This window comes from Kryptolebias marmoratus, linkage group LG12 (genome assembly GCF_001649575.2).
Source record: "Kryptolebias marmoratus isolate JLee-2015 linkage group LG12, ASM164957v2, whole genome shotgun sequence".
Lineage (NCBI taxonomy): Eukaryota > Metazoa > Chordata > Actinopteri > Cyprinodontiformes > Rivulidae > Kryptolebias > Kryptolebias marmoratus.
In genome coordinates this window covers 5,364,773-5,389,991 of record NC_051441.1, presented here as the reverse complement: position 1 = coordinate 5,389,991, position 25,219 = coordinate 5,364,773, and the positions used below count along the sequence as shown (strand labels likewise).

General features: G+C 39.2%; 1 protein-coding gene across 1 annotated transcript in view; it reads left to right on the top strand.

Moving 5' to 3' along the window:
- si:ch211-210g13.5 (inactive phospholipase C-like protein 2) overlaps window positions 1-25,219 on the top strand; it is a 77,413-nt gene that overhangs the window by 29,980 nt on the left and 22,214 nt on the right. The window contains exon 2 of the mRNA XM_017429468.3: window positions 18,890-21,385. Coding sequence (XP_017284957.1) covers window positions 18,890-21,385 — 2,496 coding nt within the window. The remainder of the gene's footprint in view (window positions 1-18,889; window positions 21,386-25,219) is intronic.

Sequence of the window (25,219 nt, the reverse complement as noted above, 5' to 3'; positions counted from 1 at the left end):
CTTGGACCTTCAACTTGCCGAATTGTTCAGATGTTTGTTTGGTTGTATTGGAATTTGATGTTTGTGAATCAGTGTGCTAACTATTGATTGCGAATGCAGAATTAATAAAATAAAGTCTTTGTTCAAAAAAAAAAAAAAACTCTCACAGAAGCTGTATTTGGGTGGAATCATCATGAAGGCCTCCTGTTTAATATCCCGGCCCTTAAAGAAATCAGAGCTCAGTTCGATGTAAGAGCATGACAAAAAGTGAAAGAGGATGTGTAGCTGGAAAACATTTTCTTTTTCGTCTTAAAAAGCAGAAGCTGAAAGCTGAACAATCAGTTTTCAAAATGTGGTGAGCTGGCTGTATTTATCTGTGCGTGTTTGTGTGTGAAACAGACTCTCAAAGACAAAGCAAAACATCTGTGGGGCATAATGCCTCCTAAGGTTTTACTCTTTGCTTCTTTTTGCTCTGAAGGACTGAGGGATGTTTGTTTGAGTTGATGGTGGGGGTGTGGGGGGGGGGACGGCTGGATTTAAGAGGGAAGGACAAACACTGACCCGGCGGCAAAGGAATGAAAAATAAAGTCTAAATACGCCGGAGCTTGATGCATTTAGACCAACTGATGTGAAGCTTTTCTCAGTCATCTTGACTTGTTTGCTTCATGCTGACTCAGCTCTTTGTCAGATAAACACAGGCAGAAAAAACTGCACTCGTGACGTCTCTGCTGCTGAAGAACTCTATATATAAGCTATATATTAGAGTCGAGTGAAGCGAAGTGAATTCTTGCAAACTGAGAACTTTGAGAGTGATGAGAAATGGTTTCATTAACTGTGGCCTGCCGCTGAAAGGTGAAGGTGGGTGATAATGTTTTTGCCTGAGTCTGTGAGTGTGTTTGTGTAACTGTTAGCAAAATACTTCTAAACCACTGGACAGAATTTACTGATACTTTCAGAAAGTAATCATTGGATAATCGCCTACAACTAATTATGTTTTTAAGTTTCAACTCGGTTGAACCCTCCCATGGCCTTCGGGTCAAATGGAAGTTACATTGTCTCTCAGTCAGTTTTACATATATTGAGCTACAGTTTGATGTAGTGAAGTGAAATTTATTTATATAGCACTTTTCAGCAGCAAGATGATCCAAAGTGCTTTACAACACAGAAACAACAACAGAATCAAATATGGAAATACAGAAATAAAAACATCAATCAGGTAAATTTTAGCTAATAGTAAGATTGGTGAATAAACTTCCCTCTAAGACGAGGCATTTAAAATACAGAAAAATCAAATATAGATAACTATAACAGAGTAATGAGTAGTTTTAGCTAATAGTATGGTTGGTATAACTTTAACAGGTAATTTGAGTAAACTAACAATCTGTAAGTCGGTCAGTGATGTCAGTGTAGTAGTAGCTGAGAGTCATCCACAGCACATTCTCTGAGCCTGACACCTTCAGATATTGGATGAAACTGCCCAAAATGTTCATTTCAAAGATATAATTTCTCATCATAACATGATTTTTGTCTAAAACTCTGGCATGAAAGGTGGCGAGTGGCCTTTAATTTTCTAACTGTTCTTCCTGTTGTTTGACGCCATCAGAATTAGCAGCCCATGCTTAAAAAAAAAACATGGAGGTTTCCAGCTTCACCTGCCGTCTTTTCAGTCCAATCAACCTGCGTATTGATTTCTCAGGTTTTCATACTTTTTGGACGGAGTTTGAAGAAGATGGCTTCATTCTGCCTCTGTTCATTGTTTTCTCCACACGCTGGCAGTACTCACAGAAATTGATGTCCTTCAGACCACCTCTGCACAGCTCAGGAACGAAATGTACTGTAGGCTCAGTGAGTGGCGCTCGGCTGCTCTCAATTCTCTTTCCCACTATTAGTGAGCTGGGTTTCTGTGTTAGCTACAAGCAGCATCTCTGTCAAAGCTTATCCACATCAACCAAAACAATATTTTCCCGTAAACACAGAAAGAGGTAACACATTGTGGCGGCGTTGCCCCCTGAACGTGTCATACATATTTTTAAAGAATTATATGCATATTTGAAGAGCAGAAATGCATTGCTACCCTTGGAGTGTGTCATTAATTTTAATGCCTAATAGTTGCCTGATAAGATCCTAATCACAATAAGACTTCAGCCTGCTGAGATAAAGATTAAATGGAAAACGTGGCTTCAGTTTACACATCTAGTGACATAAATTATTATATTAAACAGAGTTGCCTCGTTAAGTGACTGTATGTTTCCGTATTTCCAGACTCCCTTTGTCGTTTTATGTCAGATTAAAGTGTTTCTGTCTATCTTTGGCCCCTGAATCTGTTGACCTTTTTTAAAGAAAAAATTACAAATGAAAGATATTGTAGTGCTGCTTTGCAACAAGGCCAATTAATTAACATCACTTTGCATTTCTTTTTAGATTTCATATCACTGAATTATATGGTTGGGAATCATAGAGGCAGTATCTCACATGGCAGCAACTGTTGGGGAAGAGTTGCCAACAAAAAAAAAATGGGAGAATTGCAAGAAATAGGCAGATTTTTCATAGCAGTCCTACTGGATTGTTTCCTGGCTCTGTCAGAATTTAATCAACTTATGATCATTATGTTCTAATGTGGCTCCAAAGTGCAAAATGTCACACAGCCTGGCTTTTAACCATTGGATGTGGGCGCAAATCCTTTGCAATAAAAGCTGCAATAGATTTATAATTCACTTCGCCTTTCCTGAGTTCGGTGGAAACTTTGAGGTTGCTTGCTCGATGGTCCTCTCGTTAGCAGCTTCACCTAATGCTGACTGTTTTATTTCTTCCTCTTACAGGTGGAAACGTTACACAACTTGCATGTAGTGTGGCTCTTGTCATTATCATTTTCCCTTTTAACTCCATAGAAGCCAAAATCTTCCAAATATTGTCTTCCAGTGCAGAAAGCTGTCCTATATGTCTCAGTCAGCCATCTTGTTCTTGTCTCCGCTGTAGGCGCGTCATGTCAAAATGTTCTCGGGCTTACCACTGAACCCCATTTTGCCTCACATAGCTTTAAGAGTTACTGAGTGTGTGCAAAAAAACACAATAAATAAAAATTGCACAGCCTCTGAGAGACTTTATGGACTAGAAATGCTTTCTGAATGTTTCTGTGAATGTGGCTTGTGGTGTAAAAGCATTTTGAGCTGTCAACAATACTAAAAAGGCACTATATAAAAACTCTTTTTTACCCATTCTATTCTAAAGCTTTCTCACTGATGGGTTCCTGTTTGCCAAATTATCTCAAAATACCCCTCCATTACTGCCTTTAGTATTTCATTAATGCTTTGGAGAAAATGTATTTTGTTCATATTTGTTCAAAAATGTGAATCAAATCAGCTGCAAGATGCATTAAAATTCCCTCTCGAAAAAGGTCACAGCCAATAAACTCAAATTACCCACATACAAGAAAATCTCAGTTGATTACAATTTGGGTTCAAATAAAGTCAACTGTGTTTTGATTGACATTGCAATCGTATGAAAATGGACACGATGCAGAAGAAGCTGGTTAGAACGGAGGCTCTGTTTAAAATCAACAGAATCCTGAGCTCTGCTTCATTAGTAGATATCATCTATCAGTGTGGTGCAGGAAAAATTCAAATGTTCTAAACTTTCCTCAGATTTTTTTCTTAAAAAATGAGCAAACCCCTTGTCTCCATTTTCCGTCTTTCAGTCCACATCAGGGTCGTCAACCAGCCCAAAAACCATAAATCAAATATAAATCACTTTGCATACAAATCCAAAATTTCTGCTTTTATGTCGAAACCAGCTTTTGCTGTGCTTTTATTTTGAAGGTGAGAAGGGTGGGAAGTAGATGTTAATTTTTTTTACATGAAATATATGAAATTTAAATTCTCATAATGACTGGTTCACATTTTTATTGTCCAATTACAATGTCTGCTTTTTTACTTTAACCTGTTGGTCCAGTTCCTGTTATAGCTCGAGTTCTGTTCGCCCTTGTCCAGCTTTAACACAATGTTTGCTCACTGACGACACTCATGTATTGAATTAAGCAGCTCTTGTTTTCTGTCACCTGTACGTTTGAGATTAGTCGTGGAGCTTTTACATTTTCATCTGCATGTGTGTAAATGTGTGTACGCATCCTCTGTCCTTCAGCCGGCCTCACAGTTCAGAAAACAAGCAAAAAGAGGAAATAAACGGACGGAGGGGGATGTTTTTGTGCTGTGACCATGCAGTAAACCTTTCTCTGTTATTATTACCTCGCTGCGGTGTTACAACATTGTTAAATCTCTCTTGCACAGCGAGCGAGGAAGTGCAAACCTGGCGATGCTGTTGTCCTTAATGAGTGCAGTAAATCAGCCAGGATGCTCACAGATGCAGCATGTTAAATCACAATAAGCTCTTTGTGCAGGAAGTGACAAAGAAGCTTCTGTCTGTGCCGCTAAAGGGTCGAACAACTTCAGACACGCAGTATATGTGGGGGGAAGTAAGGAAAACCATATGGTAGTAATATTTAGCCCTGACGATGAAGCATGCTGAAGTTAATGTCATTTAGACCTTGAAAAGAAATTAAAGGCCTAGCATTACTTAAAGGAATGCATATCGCCTGCCGCCTTCTTTGGGAGACTTTTAAATAAAGAATCTTATATTGAGAAAGAATGGAGCTGGAGCTGTTTTGGTTGAACCTTGTAAATGATTTTATGTGCAGTCTCATGCAATATTGCAAGACCTTGGAAGACTCTCAGCTACTACCACACCAAATTTTAGCTCAATATCTGTAAAATATACTTAGTTAATTAGCTGTTAAATGAATTTGGTTGACTCCAAATGTACAGAAGTTTTAGATGTACAGCCAATGATTAATTTTTGAGAATTTCACTAAAATTTGTGCAGTGGTTCATGAGATATTTTGCTAACAGACAGACAAACACACATGCACACAGATATTAGCAAAAGCATTGCCCTTTTTTCTTCAGTGGTGGGTGATAATGACAGGTTGGCAGATTTTGGGACAGAAGAATTAATGCATGTGAACTGGATTATTTTGTAGCGTCACTCCAGCATCTGTCTGATGGGATTGCCTCAAATAAAACTGAGCCAGAGAAGATTTGTCATTTTAGCAGAATTCATTTAAGAACCCCAAAACCTTCTGCACTGTGAAAAGTATAAATTTTTTTATGCTTATGCAACAATTTCAGCATCTACCGCTCAGATTACATTTTCTTTTAGGGAAGAAGAATAATGTATTCCTATGCTAAATGTTAAAAGCTAAAAAAAGCCAAAGTAGGTCAGAATTTGTCAGGTTTGAATTAATTAATTGAGCTTTGTGTTGTTTTCCTCTCCTGCCTCCACAGCTGTTTTGACCTTGGTTCCGTTTATATGTCATTACAACACCCACATACTCTAGTCCGGTTTGTCATTGCAGCAGCTCTGCAGCAGTATTTTTATTTTTTTACCTTCTGAAGGGCATGAAGTATAATACTGTGTACTTTTGTTGTTTTTAATTAGAACAATTCCTTACATGTGCATTGCTGTCTCTGGAGAAACATGCGTAATGGTGCTGTTGACTTTGTGAATCTTTAAAGTAAAGCATTTTGAATTTTATACACTATAGTTTTGAGATTCAGTGCTCGTGGAAAATTAACGACCTTGATGGTCTGTATATCACCCACAGAGTTTTAAACTAAGATTATCTTGTGTTGCTAAATGATGGAGTCATAACAGTGTAGCTCAAACCTTGTTAATGACCAAATTTTAGGTCCGTATGTGTAATTTTGTCCAAGTTATAATCATTTTTGTGTTTTTAAGGTTGACTGTGGCAGCTCTCTTGAATTGGGCTGACTCCAAAAGGTAATCAGTTGTAGACGTGCATCCTATTATTACTTTCTGCAAGTTTCACTTAAATTATTCCAGTGGTTCCTGAGATATTTTGGTAACAAACAAACTCATGAACGCACACATAGACATAGGGTAAAAAAAACATTCTTGTGTGCCTTTTGGTAGTGGAGTAATAATAAGACAATGGTGTAATGAAGCTGTTATGGGCTGACTGAAGCGACGCTGTTCTGTCTTCTAAGCTGTTTTCAGAAAGCAGGCCTCATGGCTCACCACACAGAGCAATGATGATATGAACTGGGGGGGTGGAGACCGGGAATATCCTGTGGTTCTGCTGCCGGAAACTACCGTCTATTCAGCTGCTAGAAGGCTTTCAAGTTTCTTAATGTTCCACAGACGGCTGTAATACCAACCATATGAGAACACGACAGAACTAAAGACAAAAACAACCAAACGCTGCTTCACCCACGGTGAAGCAGCGTCATCGGTGCTGCTCTTATTTGTCATTTTTGTGGGAGTTTGGTGTTTTCAAAGTATTCTGACTCAAAGAAAAAGCGCATCGAGATGGTCGTCATGATGGAGCGGAGTCCAGAGAGAGTTGTGGGAGACGTTCAGCAGATTACTTTCCTCAACCCCCTTAAACAGAGTTTTTATACCCAAGCACTCCTGAGGATAGATTTGCATAAGATAATCTGCAATGTGTTGATTGTTTTGTGCCTGTGAATCCCACATGTGATAAAATAATCTTTCCATGTAAAAAAAATCAACAGCATGAGTAATGAGGTGTGCTTGTTTTTAGGGTTGGACGATTGAACGAATATATCGGCCGTTGGAGTCTATCAGCTATAGTTTTTTTTTCTCATTCGAGCAGCTTTATCAGTTCAAAACTAAACAATGCAGAGTTACAAACTTTAAATTGCATGATGTTTAAATCAGATAAATCAGATTTGGGCCACTTTTGCTGAGATCCACCTTTTTTCCTCCAGCTGCTCTCCTTGGTGTGTGCTGTTGCTGCTTTGCGGCTCGTCGGGAAAATAAGTTGTTTCACAACATTTCTCCTGCGTGTTCCAACTTTCAAAAATATTGTGTGCTGTGGCAATAAGAGCTTTGTGTTTAAAATTACCCCATATCCATTTTCAGAGTCATAAAACTGCCTGTAGCCCCTAATATCAACTCAAAGCTGGTTGTAAAAGTTTGTTTCTTGTCAAAAGTTTTGAATAACTTCTTGTTTTAAAAGCAAAATAATCACAAATCAAAAGCATTGCATTCTTTTTGGCCACAAATAGCTTACATCCACAGTTGTTCCTATTGCCCAACCCGAATTTCCCTAAATAATTTCCCTAAAACATTTCCCTAAAGAATTTCCCTGGAGAATTTCCCTAATTTCCCACAAACAATAAATGAAGCATTCATCTAATGATTACATGTGACAATACACAGAACATGCTGTAGTTCAAAATTAAATGTTTTTCTTGCTTATATTCTTTTTGTAAACTTTATAACATTAAGCAGATTGTACATCAGGGAAGCAAATTCAGTTTAACACAATGACCTTGGATTTTTGATGAAACTGGGTCAGTTTTTATCAAGGTCTGGATATCAGAGTGACTTCTTACATATTTTTATCCAATTCACCTCTCCTGTTGTTCAGCTCCCTTGCAGGGAATCCTGACTCCCTCCTCACAGTCAAAAAAGAAAAAAAAAGAAAAGTGAGGCCATTCCTAAAAATAAGACCCTCAGTTCTCCCTGTTGTCCCCACCAACCTGCCTTCTGTCTGATGCAGAAAAAAAAAAACGTCGTCCATGTCTTGCCTCAGCTGTTCAATCATTTGTATCAGACCACCAAGACGGTGCAAAATGGATTCTCCTCGCTGCCGTCCTGCCAGCTTTCTGGACAAACACAAAGGTCACCTCCATCCACAGCTCTTCTGTGAAGTGGCCACATCGAAGCACTCAGCTCCCATGTCCTCTTTCCTCCCTTCGCTGTGCGTTTAACGAACACTCACAACCCTGTCCTACATTTCTTCCCTCTGCTTCTGTAGAACTGATTCATTTTAGCTCCATTTTGAGCATCTGTTAGTTAGTTCTTTGTAAAATAGGCATTCAAATCCCCTTACACCCCCCCCCCCTCCCCAAGAAACCTACAGATTACATGAAGCAAAAAATACCCATTCCATTGTCTGTTAACATTATTGTATATTATAGATTAAGAGTTATTAGAACTAGTTAGAATTAGAACTAATTTAACTATAAGGAGTATTTTAATTTTTAAGTTTAAAGAAATATACCCCCTGCCACTTTAATGCTAGAGTTTCAAATTAAGATCATCTTATGTTTAAAAAAAAGGGAGTTGTAGCTGTTTAGGTCAAACATGAATTTTATTTGTGGTCTCATGCAATGCTGCATGGTGTCACGCTCATAATGTGTGTTGTGAATGACTCCCAGCTACTACCACTTTGAATTTGAGCTCAACATCTGTAAAACTGACTGAGTTGGAGACGTTCTCGTGTTTGTTAAGATCGATCAGCTCTGGTGGCCGTCCTTAATTGGATTGACTCCAAAAGGTAATCAGCTGTAGATGTGCATCCAATCATTATTTTTTGACAGTTTTATTAAAAAATCCCTTCAGTGGTTCATGAGATATTTTGCTAACAGACAAACAGGGTTGACCAGAGCAATGAGTTGTACTTAGAGCATGAAATGTGAATGACTCTCAGCTACAACCACACCAGATTTCAGCACAAATCTATAACATTGACTGAATTATAACCATTTTTTGTGTTTCATGGAGTCAGTTGGCCACGGCAGCCATCTTGAATTTGCTTGTCTTCAAAAGGTAATCAGTTGTAGCCTTACACTGATTACTAATTGCAAGTTTAATTAAAATTCATTCAGTGGTTCATGAGATGTTTTAGTAGCAGACAGACACCCAGACACTGGTAAAATCATCATCATCAGCTTTCGCTGGTCAGCGGCAGGCGGTGTAAATAATAATTTTTTTTTCTTTCTTCTGAATTGACCCTGTTTTTCTGTGTATTGGTGTAAAATTATTTCAGTCTCGTCCATATTAAACTACACTAGTGCTGGTAACAGATCTGCAGCAATGTGCTTGCATCCCCCCAGTGGTTGTTATCTCTAAGTGCATTAATAATCCCTCATGAGGCTTTGTTAAAAAATAAAAAACAAAAATCCTGCTTTAAACTTCATGTAGTGAGAGGCAGCAGCTCTGGGCAGATCAGAGCAACAACACTGAGCTGAAACAGAAAATGTAGCTGAATAAAAGCAAACATTAGTTTCTGCTGGTCTTTTTTTTTAAATTGATGCAGCACAGTCTAAAAGAACTGGAGCACAAAGAATTAGTAGTTAATTTGGCTGCAGAGGGATGAGAACATTCCTGCCACCTTGTAGTTTGGATTGAATATTTTGAATAGAATTAGGATTGCCTACACCAGAACTCATTTTCCTGAGGAAAATTGTTTTTTGAATTGGGGAAGAACCTGTCGTGGAATGGTGCTTTACTTTCCCCCTAAGCACTGTAATATCTTGGAGTTTCTCTTCTGTGTACGCCTGCGCAAAAAGGCCACCAAATTTAAATGATCCATCTAGATATTTGAAATTCAGGGAAAGATTCTACCTAGACATGTGGAAGTAGATGGATGTTTAAGGTTATTCTATGTCTGAAGCAATGGTTTTTTTAAACAAATGGTCAGGTCTGAGTAGAATAAGCACGGCTTCTTTTGTAAACACCACATCAGATACAAGAAATGTAGACACAGAAAGGGAGACTGGGATGTCTATCACTCGCCACAGAAAGGTCAAGATGGATAATAGTGGTGTGTGTGTGTGTGTGATTGTATGACTGTCTTTTACCAAATTATCTCATGAACCAGTGGATGGATTTAAATGAAACTCTCAGAAAGTAATTACTATTACACACAGCTACAACTAACTTTTGAAGTCAGCATTATTCAAGATGGTCGCCACAGCTAAGCACCTTTTGAAAACACAAAAAAACTTACTAACTATAATATTGAGCTAAAATTTGGCAAGGCGGTAGCTGAAAGTCATCCCTAACACATACTCCAAGCACTAACTGATTGAAAATTTGATTTTAAAACTTTGCTATTAACTACTGAACTCTGTCTGTTAGCAAAATATCTCGTGACTTACTGAATATATAATATTGACTATTTCAGAAAGTAATCATTTAATGTAGATCTACAAGTGATTTTCTTTGGAGTCACCCCAGTTCAAGATGGCCATCACAGCTGATCAACATTAGCAAACACAAAAACGGCTATAACTTGGTCTGTTTTACAGATATTGAAATAAAAATCAAAGTGGTTTCAGCTGAAAGTCATCAGAGCACTAACATAATTCAAGAGGTCTCACAATATCTTTATATTATGAAATTACATATAGCAATTTTAAAGATTTGAGCATCCCTTCTCAGCATGAGATGACTTTAGTTTAAAACTCTGGCATGAAAGGCGGCGGGCAATATGCATTCCTTCAAGGAATGCTAGGCCTTTAATGATCAGAAAGATGATCAGACCAAAGAACATCAGAGGTTCATCATCCTGCAGCTTGAAAATAATCAGGAGTCGATACCAGTGAGGAGTATTTATTTGCTTCTTGATGCTTGGCTTCAGAACAGCCCGTGAATCCGTTTGCCAGCTTCTTGACGAGACAGAAGGAGCCAAGCCAAGCATCAAGATCATGAGGATTATTTATAGAGTTGAGTGGGCTTCACGGACGCAGGCGTGGAATGTGTCAGAAAGGAAATGCATCATTGATCAAAGCCTGCTCAGAGACGTAGTCCTGTATTCCACCAAACGCAGAGCCGGACCTTTGGGAGAAAACAATAGCCTTTACCAAAGGCTACATGTGTGCTGTGTTGTAGTGAGCTCGCCTGCTCCTCTACCTACGCAGAGCTTTCCCTGCGCCTCCACAGGTGACTGGACTTCACTGAACACATGCCAATTTTAGCCTCCATCTCCTCTTTCAATACTCCAACCATCTAAATAGCCTCTCAGCTCTGGATGTTTAAAATACACACGTGGTGGGTGTTCGAACAGCGATCGTGCTGCAAAATCCAGTCAGGTGTGTACTTCGTCAGTGTTATTCAGGTCTAACAAAATGTGTGTGGATGTGTGTGTAGGTGTATGCGAGGAGGTGTAGCAGAGAAAACAGAACCTTGTAGGCATGGAAAAAGAATCCCACCTGAGAGCAGATAAAGAAAAACACAGAATTGCTCTCAAGGACAGGCATGGGTGATGTGTCCATGTTTAGATGTTCCTTACGAGGTTCACAGAGTGCATCTTTCAGAGGTAGGAGCATGACGCCTTTTTTCTCCTTTATCTCCCCCCTTGTCCTGCTCAGGGACTGTATGAGTGGAAAAAAGCAAGGTGAGGCGTAGGGGAGGCAGAGGACAGCAGAGGAATGTAGCAGAAGTGTCCTGTGCTGCAGTAACAGCAGCGCAGGCTATGTAGTAGCAGGAGGGGGGCACTTCCCTTCCTCCCCCGCCAGTCGCTGCAATGCAGATGGCCTTCAAGGTTATGTCTGTGTGACCACGCAGACGGGCTGAAATATCGAAGATGACAGGGCAGCCAACACAACTGACAACAGCTAGGTTTTTGGAAAAAACTTGTGGCTTTGTTGTCATGCAAGTGTGCTATTTATAACTTCAGAAAAGTGATTGGAAATCTCATCCAAACTCTTTGAACTTTTCAAGATGTTTCTAGGCATTTTGTTTCTTTTACGCTTCTCAGTTGTGTGTGTATTTGTTGCAGAGTGGCCTGTAATCCTTTGCCATTTTAAGCAAGCTCTGCATATGAGGTGCAGGCAGGGGAACTAAATGTCATGAGCTTGCATAGCACAGGGCAAGCAAAGAGACATTTGTTGTTAATCAGCCTCTTGGTCATCCTGTTTCATCTGTCTGGGTGTAATAAACACGTCAGTCTTGGCCAGGCTGCAATATTTGAGTACCACAGACTCTGGATGGTCATTATGTCTGAGAAGGTCTGCAAACTTTGTCAGAGTTAATGATAGAAAGGTCACAATAGATAGTTGGCACTTGAAAGTCCTGCCATGTTTTCACTTCCATTTAAAAGGCAGACGGTGTCTTACGCAAGTGGACAAATTTCTACATCCTGTGACTGTCTGTGTGCGTATACCCAAAATAATACGTCTGTCTTCACTTTCTTTTTGTTTTTTTGGGTTGCACCTGAGACTCTGGGAGACAATTTGATGTGAGCGGGTTCGAAACAGCTGCCTGTGTCAGGTATTATTAAGGAAGTGATGGATCATTTCTCCAAGCATGGAAACCTTCGCCACATCACCACTATCACCTTAATTGTTCTGGAATTTCACTTCTCTCTCTTTCTTGGTGTTGTGTTAAAGAATATAAGCAAAAATAGCTAAGAGCCAGATTAGATGAACAAATAATTCAGGAATAGAGACTTAAAGACTGAGAGGACGTCTACATGGGAAATAGCGTTTTGTGAATATGCTAACATATATATTTTCTTATTATTTCAGCCTTGCATCCACATGGAGACAGTATTTCTGGAGCCCCAAAACGGATTTAAAAAAAAAAAAAACTGGGGAAAAAAGTGGGGAAAAAAACTTAAAATGTGACATTTGCATTTCTTTGTAGACAGATCTAAAAACGGTTAAAAAGCAAAAACAACTAGACTTAGAGGAGGGTTATCAATTCCATCATCGTATACATTTTTGCCCTGGATGATGGAGAATCTACATCAGCATATTGTGTAGCCAGCCAAAATGGTTCAGACAGCCATTTACACTCACATTCACTTCTAGTGACAATTTAGAGTTCTCGATTACCTAACATGTCTGTTTTTAGATTGTGGGAGGAAACAGGAGTACCCAGGGAGATCGCCTGCTGTCTCCTATAGAACATTTTTATTAAATTTCAATGATTTTATTAGAACTGGAAGCTGACACAGTTGTGTCGTGTGTGAGATGCTCAAACTCAATCTAACAAGGCTGAATCTGCACACTTACAAGGTTTTTTGTGATAACAGAATCCTTCTTTTAATGACTTCTTTTAATCAAAACAAATTAGGTGGTTTTCACAAACTTGCTCATGCTCAAGAAGATGCTCATCAAAGCTCAAAGTCAAAACGATAAATTATTTAATAATTAATTCCTCTTGTCTATTTATTTAATGTGAACCAAAAAAGCCAATAAAATGGTGATGCATTCTTTGAATTCGGATTGGGGAGAGGTGATGGAACACCAACACGTGTAAGGATTATTATTTTAATATTTCCTGGAGTCTTTGTGGAATTTCCAACATAATCTCACACAATCGCTCACAGACTGAGTGGGAGCTGCGTCTGACAACGGACGTCTTGCATATGGACAAGGATAACAACAGAATGATTAGACAGAAAGCCCATCCTGAACAAATGTTAAATTATATGCAGAAGATGCTCTCTTTGTTGCTAGTTATTTGAGCACATCTGAAGAGCACAGTGAAATAAATGTATTCTGCTGAAAAATATTGGCCTTTATTGGTGACACCAACTGATGGAAAGCGTGAGAAAAGCCGGACTAATTTGGTCAATCTACAAATGTTTACAGATGGTAAATTTACTGCTCTGAGTGGTTTCGCAGCTGTTTTTGGAAAAGAAAAATAAATATAGCATCTGAGCAGGATGAAAGCACCTTTGTCCTGTTTTTTTTCTGTGGTTCAACAGCTCAATAACATTGACTTCTCCTCTCTCCGTGGGTCAGGAATTAGTCAGACTGTTTTGTGCTTTGGTGTATTCGCTGTTATCTGGAAGATTTCCACATATTATCTAAGGATGAAAAGAGGGCAAACAGCACAAGCTTTCTATCTGAAGTACAACAAGTCGCCCACAGGGGCTAAAAATATGAATCTAAATGACTGTGAAGCAAACACAACCACGTCTGCACCCACCCAATTCAGGCATCTCGCATTCCCTCTCAAAATCTTTTCGCTTATTCACACATTATGTTCATGTTCTACAAAAAAAAAAAAAAAAATCACACAAGGATAGTGAAATGAGTTGCATGATGTGTGGCTGAGACTACTGCTGTGAGAATCCAAGCAGTCGCCCACACAAGAGATTACAGTGACAAATGGTGACAGGCCTGACTTCTTTCTGCTTCTTACTCTCATTCCGTCATCTGTCTTTTTTTATTCCATCCATCCCTTCATATTTCCTGTATTCAGCTCTAAGATCTTTTATTGGCATGACAGCTAACAATGCAGTGCTACTAAGGCAAAATAATAAATTCACTGTATACGTCGAGTGTATATTTCTAGGACTTTTTCTTCTTGTGGGACTTAGATTTGCAATTAGATTCATTAGGGTTTATTGGTTTTGAGGTTGCAATTATTGCCAAAACTTTAAAGAAGTTAACAAAAGTTTAATTTAATTAGCTTATTTTATCAATTTGTATCAGTTTCATCTTTATTCTCACACATAGTCTTGTATTATGATGTCTTTGTAATGTTTTGTTTTCATATTTCTGTCTTTTTGCATATGTCCACTTTTGCTTTGTCTTAAGGAATATAATCTGTTAAAGGCTAAAGAATGTTTGCCCCAAGCTTTGTGCGGCAGGAGTCAACTGGCTGTCAGTTTCACTGAGTGTATTAGACGTGGGAAGAAGAATGCACTCTGGTGTTTTGGGATAGAGCTGAGGAGGGAGATGCTCAGATGATGACCTCTCACCTTCCTTATCCAAGTTAAAGACGGCTCTCTGAGCTATTAAATTCTTCTAAGATAATAGCTACAGCTAATACATTCCTAAAGCGACAGTTCAGATTTCTTTTTTTTAAGTAGGGTTTGGTGGAAAGGTCATGAACAGTTTCTTACCTGTTGTAGATAGCTGTTTGAATAACCTCAGTTTGGAGAAATAGAAATTATTTCTGATCAGATTGACAAACTAATGGGCAGTCTGAGCAAGGCCAAGAACAAAATGTAGTGCTGCAATCCTAAAACAAGTCCAGTCTCAAGTATTTTATGGCCATTCATATGAATATTATAAACCTTTATGCCACCATTAATTTAGCATTGCCATTAACATATAATATAACTAGACAAAGGACTGAAACGTGGAAACTGAAGCCACACAGGGTGAACGCTCCTTATTTACAATAGGTGAGATATTAATTGTTCACATCCTTTCCACAGAACCACATGTCAAAAGTGGTGAAAAAGTACCGAAACTTCACATTGTTTCTCTCAGACTTGTTATATTTGTTTTGCACTGAAACTTTCCATTAGGTGCTGCACATTTTCCTCTTGACACAAACAGTAGGGAGAATTTTTACCTTGCATTTATAGACAATTTCAGAATTACATGAAAACAGTGATTTCTTGCTCCATTTCATTTACATATTATTAGAAAATAGAACTCAGTTTCTGATTGGATCGTTTTACCATCCAAATGCCGTAACCATGTATTTTTACCTCTCGTCTATGAAATCAGTGTATTTATTTGATTTTAACTACTGTCAGGGCACACGTAACTGTTTAGACAACGACTCTATGATTCTCCAGCACACATAAGGGCAAACAGACCTCACATATTGTTACTTCAGTCTTGGAAAGCATGTCATCAAGAGGCCACTGCTCTGCTCTGTCTTCACTCCCCATTACACATACCCCCCTGTTGCCTTGCTCACTGATTCCCTTTGCACACACAGAAATGACACAGTGGCTCTGCGGGTGCGAAGAACCAAGACGTGCCTGACTGCTTTCAGCAGGAGCTGTTTTAGAGTTGAGATATGATGGGAGCGAGCGGCAGTCAGCCAACACAGCCGTAACAAGGAGGTGGGATGGTTGGAGATTTGCTGGAATGGGGAGAAAGTGGGCCACATTTGTGAAAGAAGCAGTATGTTCCCACAGGAAAGCATTCAAGGGAGAAATTCATCATCCATGTGTTGGAAAACAGTTTGGGCAGCTGAGAACTTTGAGTATTCTAAAATTTGACAGTCGAGTCACTAATTCCCACACCCTTTGCAGCCCTCAAATGTTACACTGCAGTGCTGTATTTTTCAGTAAGTGTTGTAAAATTGAGGCTGTTCATGTGCTGCATAAGCTGTAAGAGCCAGAAGCATTAATCTGTTTGATGGTGCTTCATTCAGGACTCAAGATAGCCTGAGGGTGTGCAGGAAGGCATTGCATATGTGTATACAATAGGTTTTATAGAAGATATAACCATGTAAATCAAGGAAAATCTTGCACTCATGTACTACAGCAAGGGTAAGAGTTATTGTTTTGGTACTATTTTTCCAGTGGGGGATGTGAGCAACCTGTTGCTGTTGCTATGAATGAGATCTTGGAGCTTGTTGCAGTAATTGCCTCCCTGGAGTTAAGTTCCACATGTCACCTTATGGTGTCCAGTGTCAGGGTGCAACAGCACTAACAGGAGAGGGGGAAAGAAAATGGACAAACCAGAGCAGTTTGGGGTGCTCAGCTTCCAGCCTGACCACCCCTCCACAGATTGACCCTTGCATCAGGAAGCGCTTGACCCACTGACCCCACAGGAAAAGAAACGGGGGGAAGTGTGGCTGGCGACTAAAATACCCCCATATCACTTCAGGAGCAGCAGCAACAAGCACAAGTCAAATGCAATAGAGAAAACAAACATAAACAAAAACAAGGACGTCTCTACAAGGAAAAGAACCATGAGCTGAAAAAAAAAAAAAATTAGACAAATAAGAAATATATCTATCAGAATTACAAATACAGACTTTGCTCAAAATTACTAAGTACATTTCTGAGAACTTTGAGGTCAGAAGTGAAACCCTTAATTATCTGTGTTTGAGGGAGCAATAATTACCTTGTAGGATTTTGCATTAAACACACAAATTGATTAGCAAATTTGGTTGTGATAGTTTAAATAAATTCGGTTAGTTATCGATAGTTTCAAGTCTGTTTGGCTTAAATCAAACGGTGAGCAGATAACAACAGACTGTCTGTAATTGTAACAACATGTTATTGAAAAGCTGGATTACCCTCATTTATTTGACCTTTGGAAACAATGTTTCTTTCAAAAACACCTTTAAATCAGGTCAATGATTAGAGTGACATTGTCCATATAGTTGATTTTTGCAAACACCTCCTGAAAAGAAGAAATGTTGAGAGAAATCAACTAACTTTCTGGTCTGTTTGAGTTTGTCACTATGATTATTGTAGCACTTGAGAGGAAAGGAGAATGTTATTGATATTTCAGAGCATTGCATTTGGGTTGAAACATGAGCTCTTTATTTCAGCTTCCAGATTTTGTCTTCCATTACCAATGTGATGAGGGCATGGGCCTTATCTTTCAGAGGAAATGAGAGCATAGCAAAGGAAGATAATACGGTTGATATCAGTGATGTGGTCCATTTACTTCCTATGAGAAATGGTCACTCCTAGGTTACCTTTGTAAAGGACTTATGCTATCCCTTAGCTGAATCAACCACATGGTAATTGCTCTTTTAATCTGGGCAAGATTACATGGATCATCATATGCCTTTGGTTTTTGGTAATAACTCTTACAACAAATAAACACACAAATTTCTCAACTGTAAGAAATAAGTGGCTGAAATGTTCTAATTTGGAAAAAAAGGCCTGTCTTTTTGACTTGGAGTTTTCCATCATCAAAAGGTAATAGTATATCCACTGTAGTTCCATAACATTGTTCCAAATTTATTTATATTCTTTCCAGTCTTAAAAAAATTGAGTTAATGAAGTAATTTTGAGTGCTGGAATGCAGGGAAGAGTAAAACAATGGCGAAATGAAAGAGTCAGTTCTGCGTCAAACAGTGCTCATTAATTGTTGCCAGGCGCCATCTGCCTCTGACCATCAGACAGAAGACAGATTGTCCTGAGGTGTTTCACGGTGGTTACACTGTGACTAGAGTTAGACTTTGCTCTGAGGAGATCCATCAACCCTGTGCAAGCTCTCATTGACCTGGGCGGAGGACAAGGGAAGCCCTGGGGCCCTCTTCCCTTTTTTTAATACCTTTTTTCATTTAGATTTTACAAAGACATGGCTGAAGGACAAAAACTCAGCTCAACTTCTTCTTTACATTTATTTCTTGTTGGATTAAATAATTACCACCACTGGCATCACTTAAGAACAAAAACATTTTATATCTCGAACACCTTTTTTTGTCCAGAAGCTTCAGGATAAGTTATTAATAGGTTTAGTTATGGTTTTACTCTTCTTTATTCTATGAATTTTTCAACAAGCCCAGTTTCCAAATCATAAATCAGGCCATCCGAATTCAGGCTATCCAGGAAACCACAGCCCAGTATGGAAGTAGGGCAGCACTGTCTGCTTTCTGCCAACTAGACAGGAAAGCCAGAAAGCTGCAGAAGTTTAGTCATGTCAGGTGGTGCAGTGCATCTCTTTTGCTTTTTTGTTTCACATTTTTTATAAAAATTTATATTATTTTATTTTTGTAGAAAGATAATATACAGAAAACACTGTGTCTCCTTGAAACTGGCCTACAAAAACATATTTATCAGAGCTTACCCACATGATAAATATTTCATTCACAAATCTACTTTGCAGTAACAGATTGCACCAAATCTAAAGCCTTTTACTGGTGATATGAGACTTGAGCCAAGGTAGAAATCAAATCCTCAGTCTCATATCTTTTTATTACAGCCAAGTGTTCACTACTGCAGTACATAGTACTTTACAATTTGTTTTCAAGCATGATATCAGAAGTTACTCCGGTTTCACAGAAACTTGATTCAGTACATTCTAAATAGAATATTTTTTGGGGAAAAAAAGCTACACGATTTCTGTATATAAGCAAGTAATTATCTTTATGGTTATTGATTAGTCATAAATATCTTTCAAAATTCAAATATATTTATGATATATTCAATATTTACATTGGAATATCAAAAAGGTCCCTGCAAAGTGCTCATCTGCAACTGTGTCCCACCTAGTAAAGCTGTTCTCCAAAGAAAGAAAACAAAATTCTATATATTCTGATGTCACTTTTGTATTTAAAGCTGTTCATTTAATTTAATGTGTAACCAAGAAAACTTTCTCTACTCCAATCTTCCCTTACCCTTTTCTCTTCTCAGGATGGTTCCAAACAGAAGCAGGTCAGGAAGAAAACGGTGTCCTTCAGCTCGATGCCAAGTGACCGTAAGATCAACAGCACTGCTGCTTGCATTGCCTTTATGATGGAGGGCTGTGAGATGAAGAAAGTGCGCTCCAACTCGCGCATGTACAACCGGTATTTCCTGCTTGATCCAGACATGCACTGGCTCCGATGGGAGCCATCCAAGAAGGATTCAGAGAAAGCCAAATTGGAAATCAAAAGCATTAAGGAAGTTCGTTTGGGAAAGAAAACTCCTGTCCTGCGCAGTAATGGTCTCTCAGATCAGTTTCCTGATGAATGCGCCTTCTCAATTATCTATGGAGATAATTATGAGAGCTTAGATTTGGTAGCCAGTACAGCAGATGTTGTCAGCACATGGGTCATGGGCTTAAGATATCTGGTGTCCTATGGCCGCCACACTGTGGACATAGTGGAACCCAGTCAACCAAGTCAACCAAGCCTACGAACGTCTTGGATTGGCTCTGTCTTTGAGCTAGCAGATATGGAAAAGGAAGGCTATATAGACCTGTTCAGAGCCACCCAGATAATCAAGGGTCTCAATCCTGGCATGAAAGAGTCTAGAATAGAGCTCAAATTCAAGGAATTGCAGAAAGCTAAAGACCAATATGGGGAGGCAATTAATATGGACACTTTCGTGGAAGCCTATTGTGAGCTCTGCACACGGCCTGAGATTTTCTTTCTGCTAGTTCAGTTCTCTAGTAACAAGGAGTACCTGGACAGTAAAGATTTGATGCTATTTGTTGACGTGGAGCAGGGTGTGGAGAGTGTAACAGAGGAGATGTGCAGGGATATTGTGCAAAAATTTGAGCCATCTGCCAAAGGCAGAGAACGGGGCTACCTCTCCATTGATGGCTTTACACACTACCTCCTGTCATCAGAATGCCACATTTTTGACCCCCAGCACAAACGAGTGTGCCAGGACATGACGCAGCCCCTGTCCCACTACTATATCAACTCCTCACATAATGCCTCCCTTCTTGATGATCATTTCTGGGGTTCATCAGACATCAGCAGCTACATCAGAGCTCTGAGGATGGGATGTCGCAGCATTGAGGTCATAGTGTGGGATGGTCCTGATAATGAGCCAGTGGTATATGTGGGCAGTTCTGTGGCGTCACAGCTAGCTTTCTCTAAAGTTCTGGACATTATAAACCAGTATGCTTTTGAAAGCTCTGAATATCCTCTTATTCTCTGCTTGGTGACCCACTGCTGTATTCTCCAACAAAGAGTCATAGCACAGCACTTGAAGAAGATTCTCGGGGACAAGCTATACCTTGAACCCCCCAACAAAGAAGAAAACTACCTACCTTCTCCTGAGAAGCTTAAAGGCAAAATACTCCTCAAGGGTAAAAAGTTGCCACCCAGCTGCACTGACCCTGAGGGGGATGTAACAGATGAAGAGGAGGGTCTAGAAATGTCCCGCAGAGTTGGAGCTGATGAGAAGGACCACCTGAATGGTTTGGGCTGTAAAAGACTCAGGTTGTGCAGAGAGCTATCTGACCTTGTATCTCTCTGCAAGTCGGTACAGTTCCGGGACTTTGAAATCTCCAAGAGGGAGCAGAAATACTGGGAGATATCTTCCTTCAATGAGGTTGATGCAAACAGATTTGCCAATGAATTTCCAGAGGAATTCGTTTGTTATAACAAACGGTTCCTCTCCAGAGTATATCCCACATCTATGAGGATCGATGCCAGCAACATGAATCCCCAGGATTTCTGGAAATGTGGCTGCCAAATTGTAGCCATGAATTACCAAACACCAGGACTGATGATGGACCTTAACCTTGGTTGGTTCAGGCAGAATGGCAACTGTGGATATGTTTTGCGGCCAGCCATCATGAGAGAAGAGGTGTCCTACTTTAGTGCCAATGCTCGGGATTCCCTGCCGGGAGTGTCTGCGCAACTACTTCACATCAAGGTCATCAGTGGGCAGAATCTACCTAAGCCTCGTGGCTCTGCTGCTAAAGGTGATGTGGTTGAGCCTTACATATATGTAGAAATCCATGGCATACCAGCTGACTGTGCTGAACAAAGAACCAAGACTGTGTCACAGAATGGAGACAATCCCATTTTTGATGAGAGTTTTGAATTTCAAATCAACTTACCAGAACTTGCAGTGTTACGCTTTGTGGTTCTGGATGACGACTACATTGGAGATGAGTTCATTGGCCAGTACACCATTCCATTTGAGTGCCTACAACCAGGCTATAGGCATGTTCCGCTACAGTCCCTTACTGGAGAGTTCCTACCCAACACCACCCTGTTTGTTCACGTAGCTATCACCAACAGGCGTGGTGGAGGAAAGGCACATAAGAGGGGTCTTTCTGTGAAGAAGGGCAGGAAGGCCCGAGAGTATACTACCACCAAGACCACGGGGATCAAAGTAGTGGATGAACTCTTCAGAGCCTCCACCCAGCCCCTCAGGGAGGCTACAGACCTCAGAGAAAATGTGCAGGTAAGAAAATTTACATAGTAAATCACGATCAGAGAACCATGTTTTGCTTGTATGCTCTGTCAGGGGGTCTTAAGACTTTTTGTCTACAGTAATCCAGTTTTTACATTTTGATAGAGTAATCTGACCCAGCAAGTAAATTATTAGTACAACTAGCTCAGTCATCTTTCTTTCTTAGTGTTGGTTTTTGTTTTATTTGAAGCAGGACAATCAGACGCCGTTGTCCAATGCTGTTTTGTCTGTCATATATTTTGTAAAGGATAGTATATTTGATTGCCCCAATGTAGATGCTCATCTGCAACTTTCTATGAATACAATGTTAACACATACCTAAAGCCGTCAAAAGCTATAAGTGTAGCACCAAAACTAAGTTCTGAATAGGAATAAAATAGCTTAGGCAGTAAATATAGTAAATCTTCCCAACACGATGTGTGTCTGATTGGAGTTATTTTCTTGCTATTTTAGATAAATGATTGCCATTAATTTTTTTTAAAAAGGCAATAAAGTGACATTGCTGTACAATTATGAGCTTTATGAATAGAGTAATCATTAATGAGGGACAATTACTGCTCAGGGGAAAAAGGACTTGGTTGCTAGGCATTTTGTGGACAACTAAAGACTGCTTTAAATGAGCAAATAAAGATTTGTAACCTCACTGCACTGAAGAAACCAACCGTTAAAATCTAACTAATAAAACTGATGCAGCAATTTGCACTCAATTTTAATAGACTTTAGGTTATTGTTTAATCAGATTGCATCCGAAACAAACAGTTAAAACCTGTGTGATTTTTATTTGATCACTAAACTCAAAGAGTCAGCATGTTTATATTGAAAATAGTAAAGCTCGATTGGTGCTGACTTGGAAATGTAGACTTTTTAAATTATTTTTTAAACTGATAATATCACATTCACTTAAGAATTTGTATAAATTATGGTACTATTTATCATTTAAATTTTAAATCTTATACTAATATATTTATTTTAGTTTAACTACAGTGTTGGTATTTAGAGCAGTCTAAGAATTGTCAGTCTAACAAATAATAATGGATGCCTGTACTTAAATGTTGTTTCAGACGGCATAAAAATGATGAATAAGACAGGAAATGTCTGTTAAACCTGTAAATTTGACACAGACTAATTAAACGCCATTACTTTTGTAAAACCACAATCAACTAGCTAATGCTAAATTTGAAATTAATCACAGTCTTGCCTGTGTCATAGATAAGACTCTAATCTGTGCTATAAATCATTTCCGATAACGACTGGCCTCAGAATTTAATCTGTGGGCCTGCATGAAAAATGTCAGGACTAAGGTGATTGAATATGAGTCCGTGTTAACCTGATCAAATAACGCTGGCGGCAATAAACGCTCACCAGGCCTCATTTTCCTCAGGTTTGAAATGTTAATTTGTCTTTTTGAAATGAAGATAAAAGTTCATGAGACAAATGAATATCCCTAAACTGAGAGGGATGTCACAAAGAGGACAAATAAAAGTGAATAAAGCCCGTCCCCTTTTAAATGCAAAAATAAAGGACGGTGATGAAGACTTTGTTGTAGCCACCTGTGGAGAGGCTAATGTCCTGGATATGGAGGCACCTGGGAAAACAAAGGACCAACAATACACAAGGCAAAAAATCTGGAAGCCACAAACCTCCTGATAGTCATGACTAGGCATAGGAAACGTGAAAAATTAAATTGCTCATTTGATGGAAGTACTTGTAGTGCAGATGCACACTTCTTTAGATGTTGCAGCTTTTAATTTCACCTCAGCAAGCTCTTTAAATATTCTTTTATCCATCATCAAAACTTATGTGGGATTTCTTTTGAATGATAAAAAAAGAGAGTCCCATTTGACCATTAAAATGACAGGGGGAGTCCATAAACACTGACAAATGGGCATATATGATAGATTACCATAATTATGTGGATAAAGGCAGCATATCAATTGTTTTTGCAGTTGTCAGGAGTGTTCAACAAAGCCTATAAAGTGTGTATAGAGCTGTAGGAGTGATGCCAGGCTGGAGTTTGATTTTATTTGCTTAAAAATTTCAGTGCCATCATTGACACATTAGTGCTGCGAGCCAGAGGGAAGAGAGCGGTGCAGAGACAAAAGCACAAAGAGAGACGGAGAGAGCTGGGCAAACAGAAACAAAAGCCCTGGTGTAACTGGACACGAAGCCCTCATTTCAGGAGTATTGGAAGAGGCATAAAGTGTGGGGGGTGGGGGAGTAATTAAAAACACAAGCGTCTCATTGGGTTTTGTAACGCTGCGACTTGGAACCAGCATGGCTTTCATTGCGCAACGATTATCAAAAAACACTTGTGCCTGTGGTTGCATGTGCACATGCGAGGAAGTTGAGCTCATACCACGCTGAGATGTAAACACTGGCAGCCAGACACGCTCATAGATCACACACACTTATAACCACACAGTGGCTTTTTAATCCAGAGCCTCAGAGTATTGTTTTATTCTGTAGCTGTCTCTGATTGACCAGGAGGTATTAACTGCGTATGAGGCTCTGTATGCAGATGCTCTGTCCTCCGGCCAGCCTCTTTGTCAGCAGGGAGGTCGTGCCTCGCAGCAGCGACACGTCCTTAAAGGTAGGAAGATTTTTCTGCAGGCCTGGAGGTCTCGCCCAAGGAGACACCTGGTTCTCACCCAGAACATTGTTGAGAGCATGAACTAATTTTCTAATCCTACGCTAGCCTGTTCCTTATATTGTCTTTTATTCGCTCTCATGCTCTATAACAAATGAATTGTGTTTTCTCAGTGGGTCTTAGTTCATGTCCTCATGCCCAGACCACACTGATTTACTGATTTATCCTTGTTTGATTCAGCTGTTTTATTGCTTTTCCCACCTTTCTTTTTTCTGTTGGCTAAAACCAGTATCTCACTGCTGTTGGACACTACATAAATGGCGTCTCAAATTTGTCTCAGTGTTGCGAGAAAATAAATAATACTATATACCGCCTACTTTTTCTGAATTGAGTTTTGTCGTTTTATGAGAACGTGTTAACCAAAACCCTCATGATACTATTTTATATTAATATGTGGACCAAAAGTGGGCTTAAAAAATACACTAATAAATATTTTATGAGTGAAAAAAGGATAGTTGGGCCTCGAGCTTACTTCATATGAAGCTGAATTTAGTTGAAAACACTGCTGCTTAACATTGCTGTCAGCAGCAGAGAAAATAATTATGACTCGATGCATTTATGTTAGGATAAGGTTTGTGTGAATTTAATGAACAGAAATATTTGCTTAGCAAGAAATAAATCACATGACTCCTTATATACTGGTCTGAGAATGCATTCTGCTTGCATTGCAGTAAAATTAAATATTAATTATAAGCAAATATACAATGATTTTTGAATTGTTTATTAAGCTTACAGAGCTATTGTTATGGTTTATGACTTCAGCAAATGCTTGTAAAAATGAGACCTATTGTAGGGAGATATATGAGGTCGTGAGTGTAACTCAAGGACACTCGAGCACGTGGAGAGGAGGTGCAGGATGTGAAAATGTTTGACGACCTGAGAAACTAACTGAGCCACAACTGCTTCTGATAAAAAACACGTCGAGGCAGAGATTTATTTTTGCAGACACATAAATGAGCAATTTTCAGTTATTTTTCTACTTTGTATTTAGTTTGCAGTGTATGATGATTGCATAAAAAGATATGTATGGTAGATAGATAAATTAAATGGCTGACTGTATTAAACACTTCCAGGCTGTGACCAGAGGTTTGACTCAGGGTTATCTGAAGAATGATCAGTTTGAGATTATGAAAAAGGCATCTGTTTACTGTCACCTAAGACAAATCTCATTTTGTGAC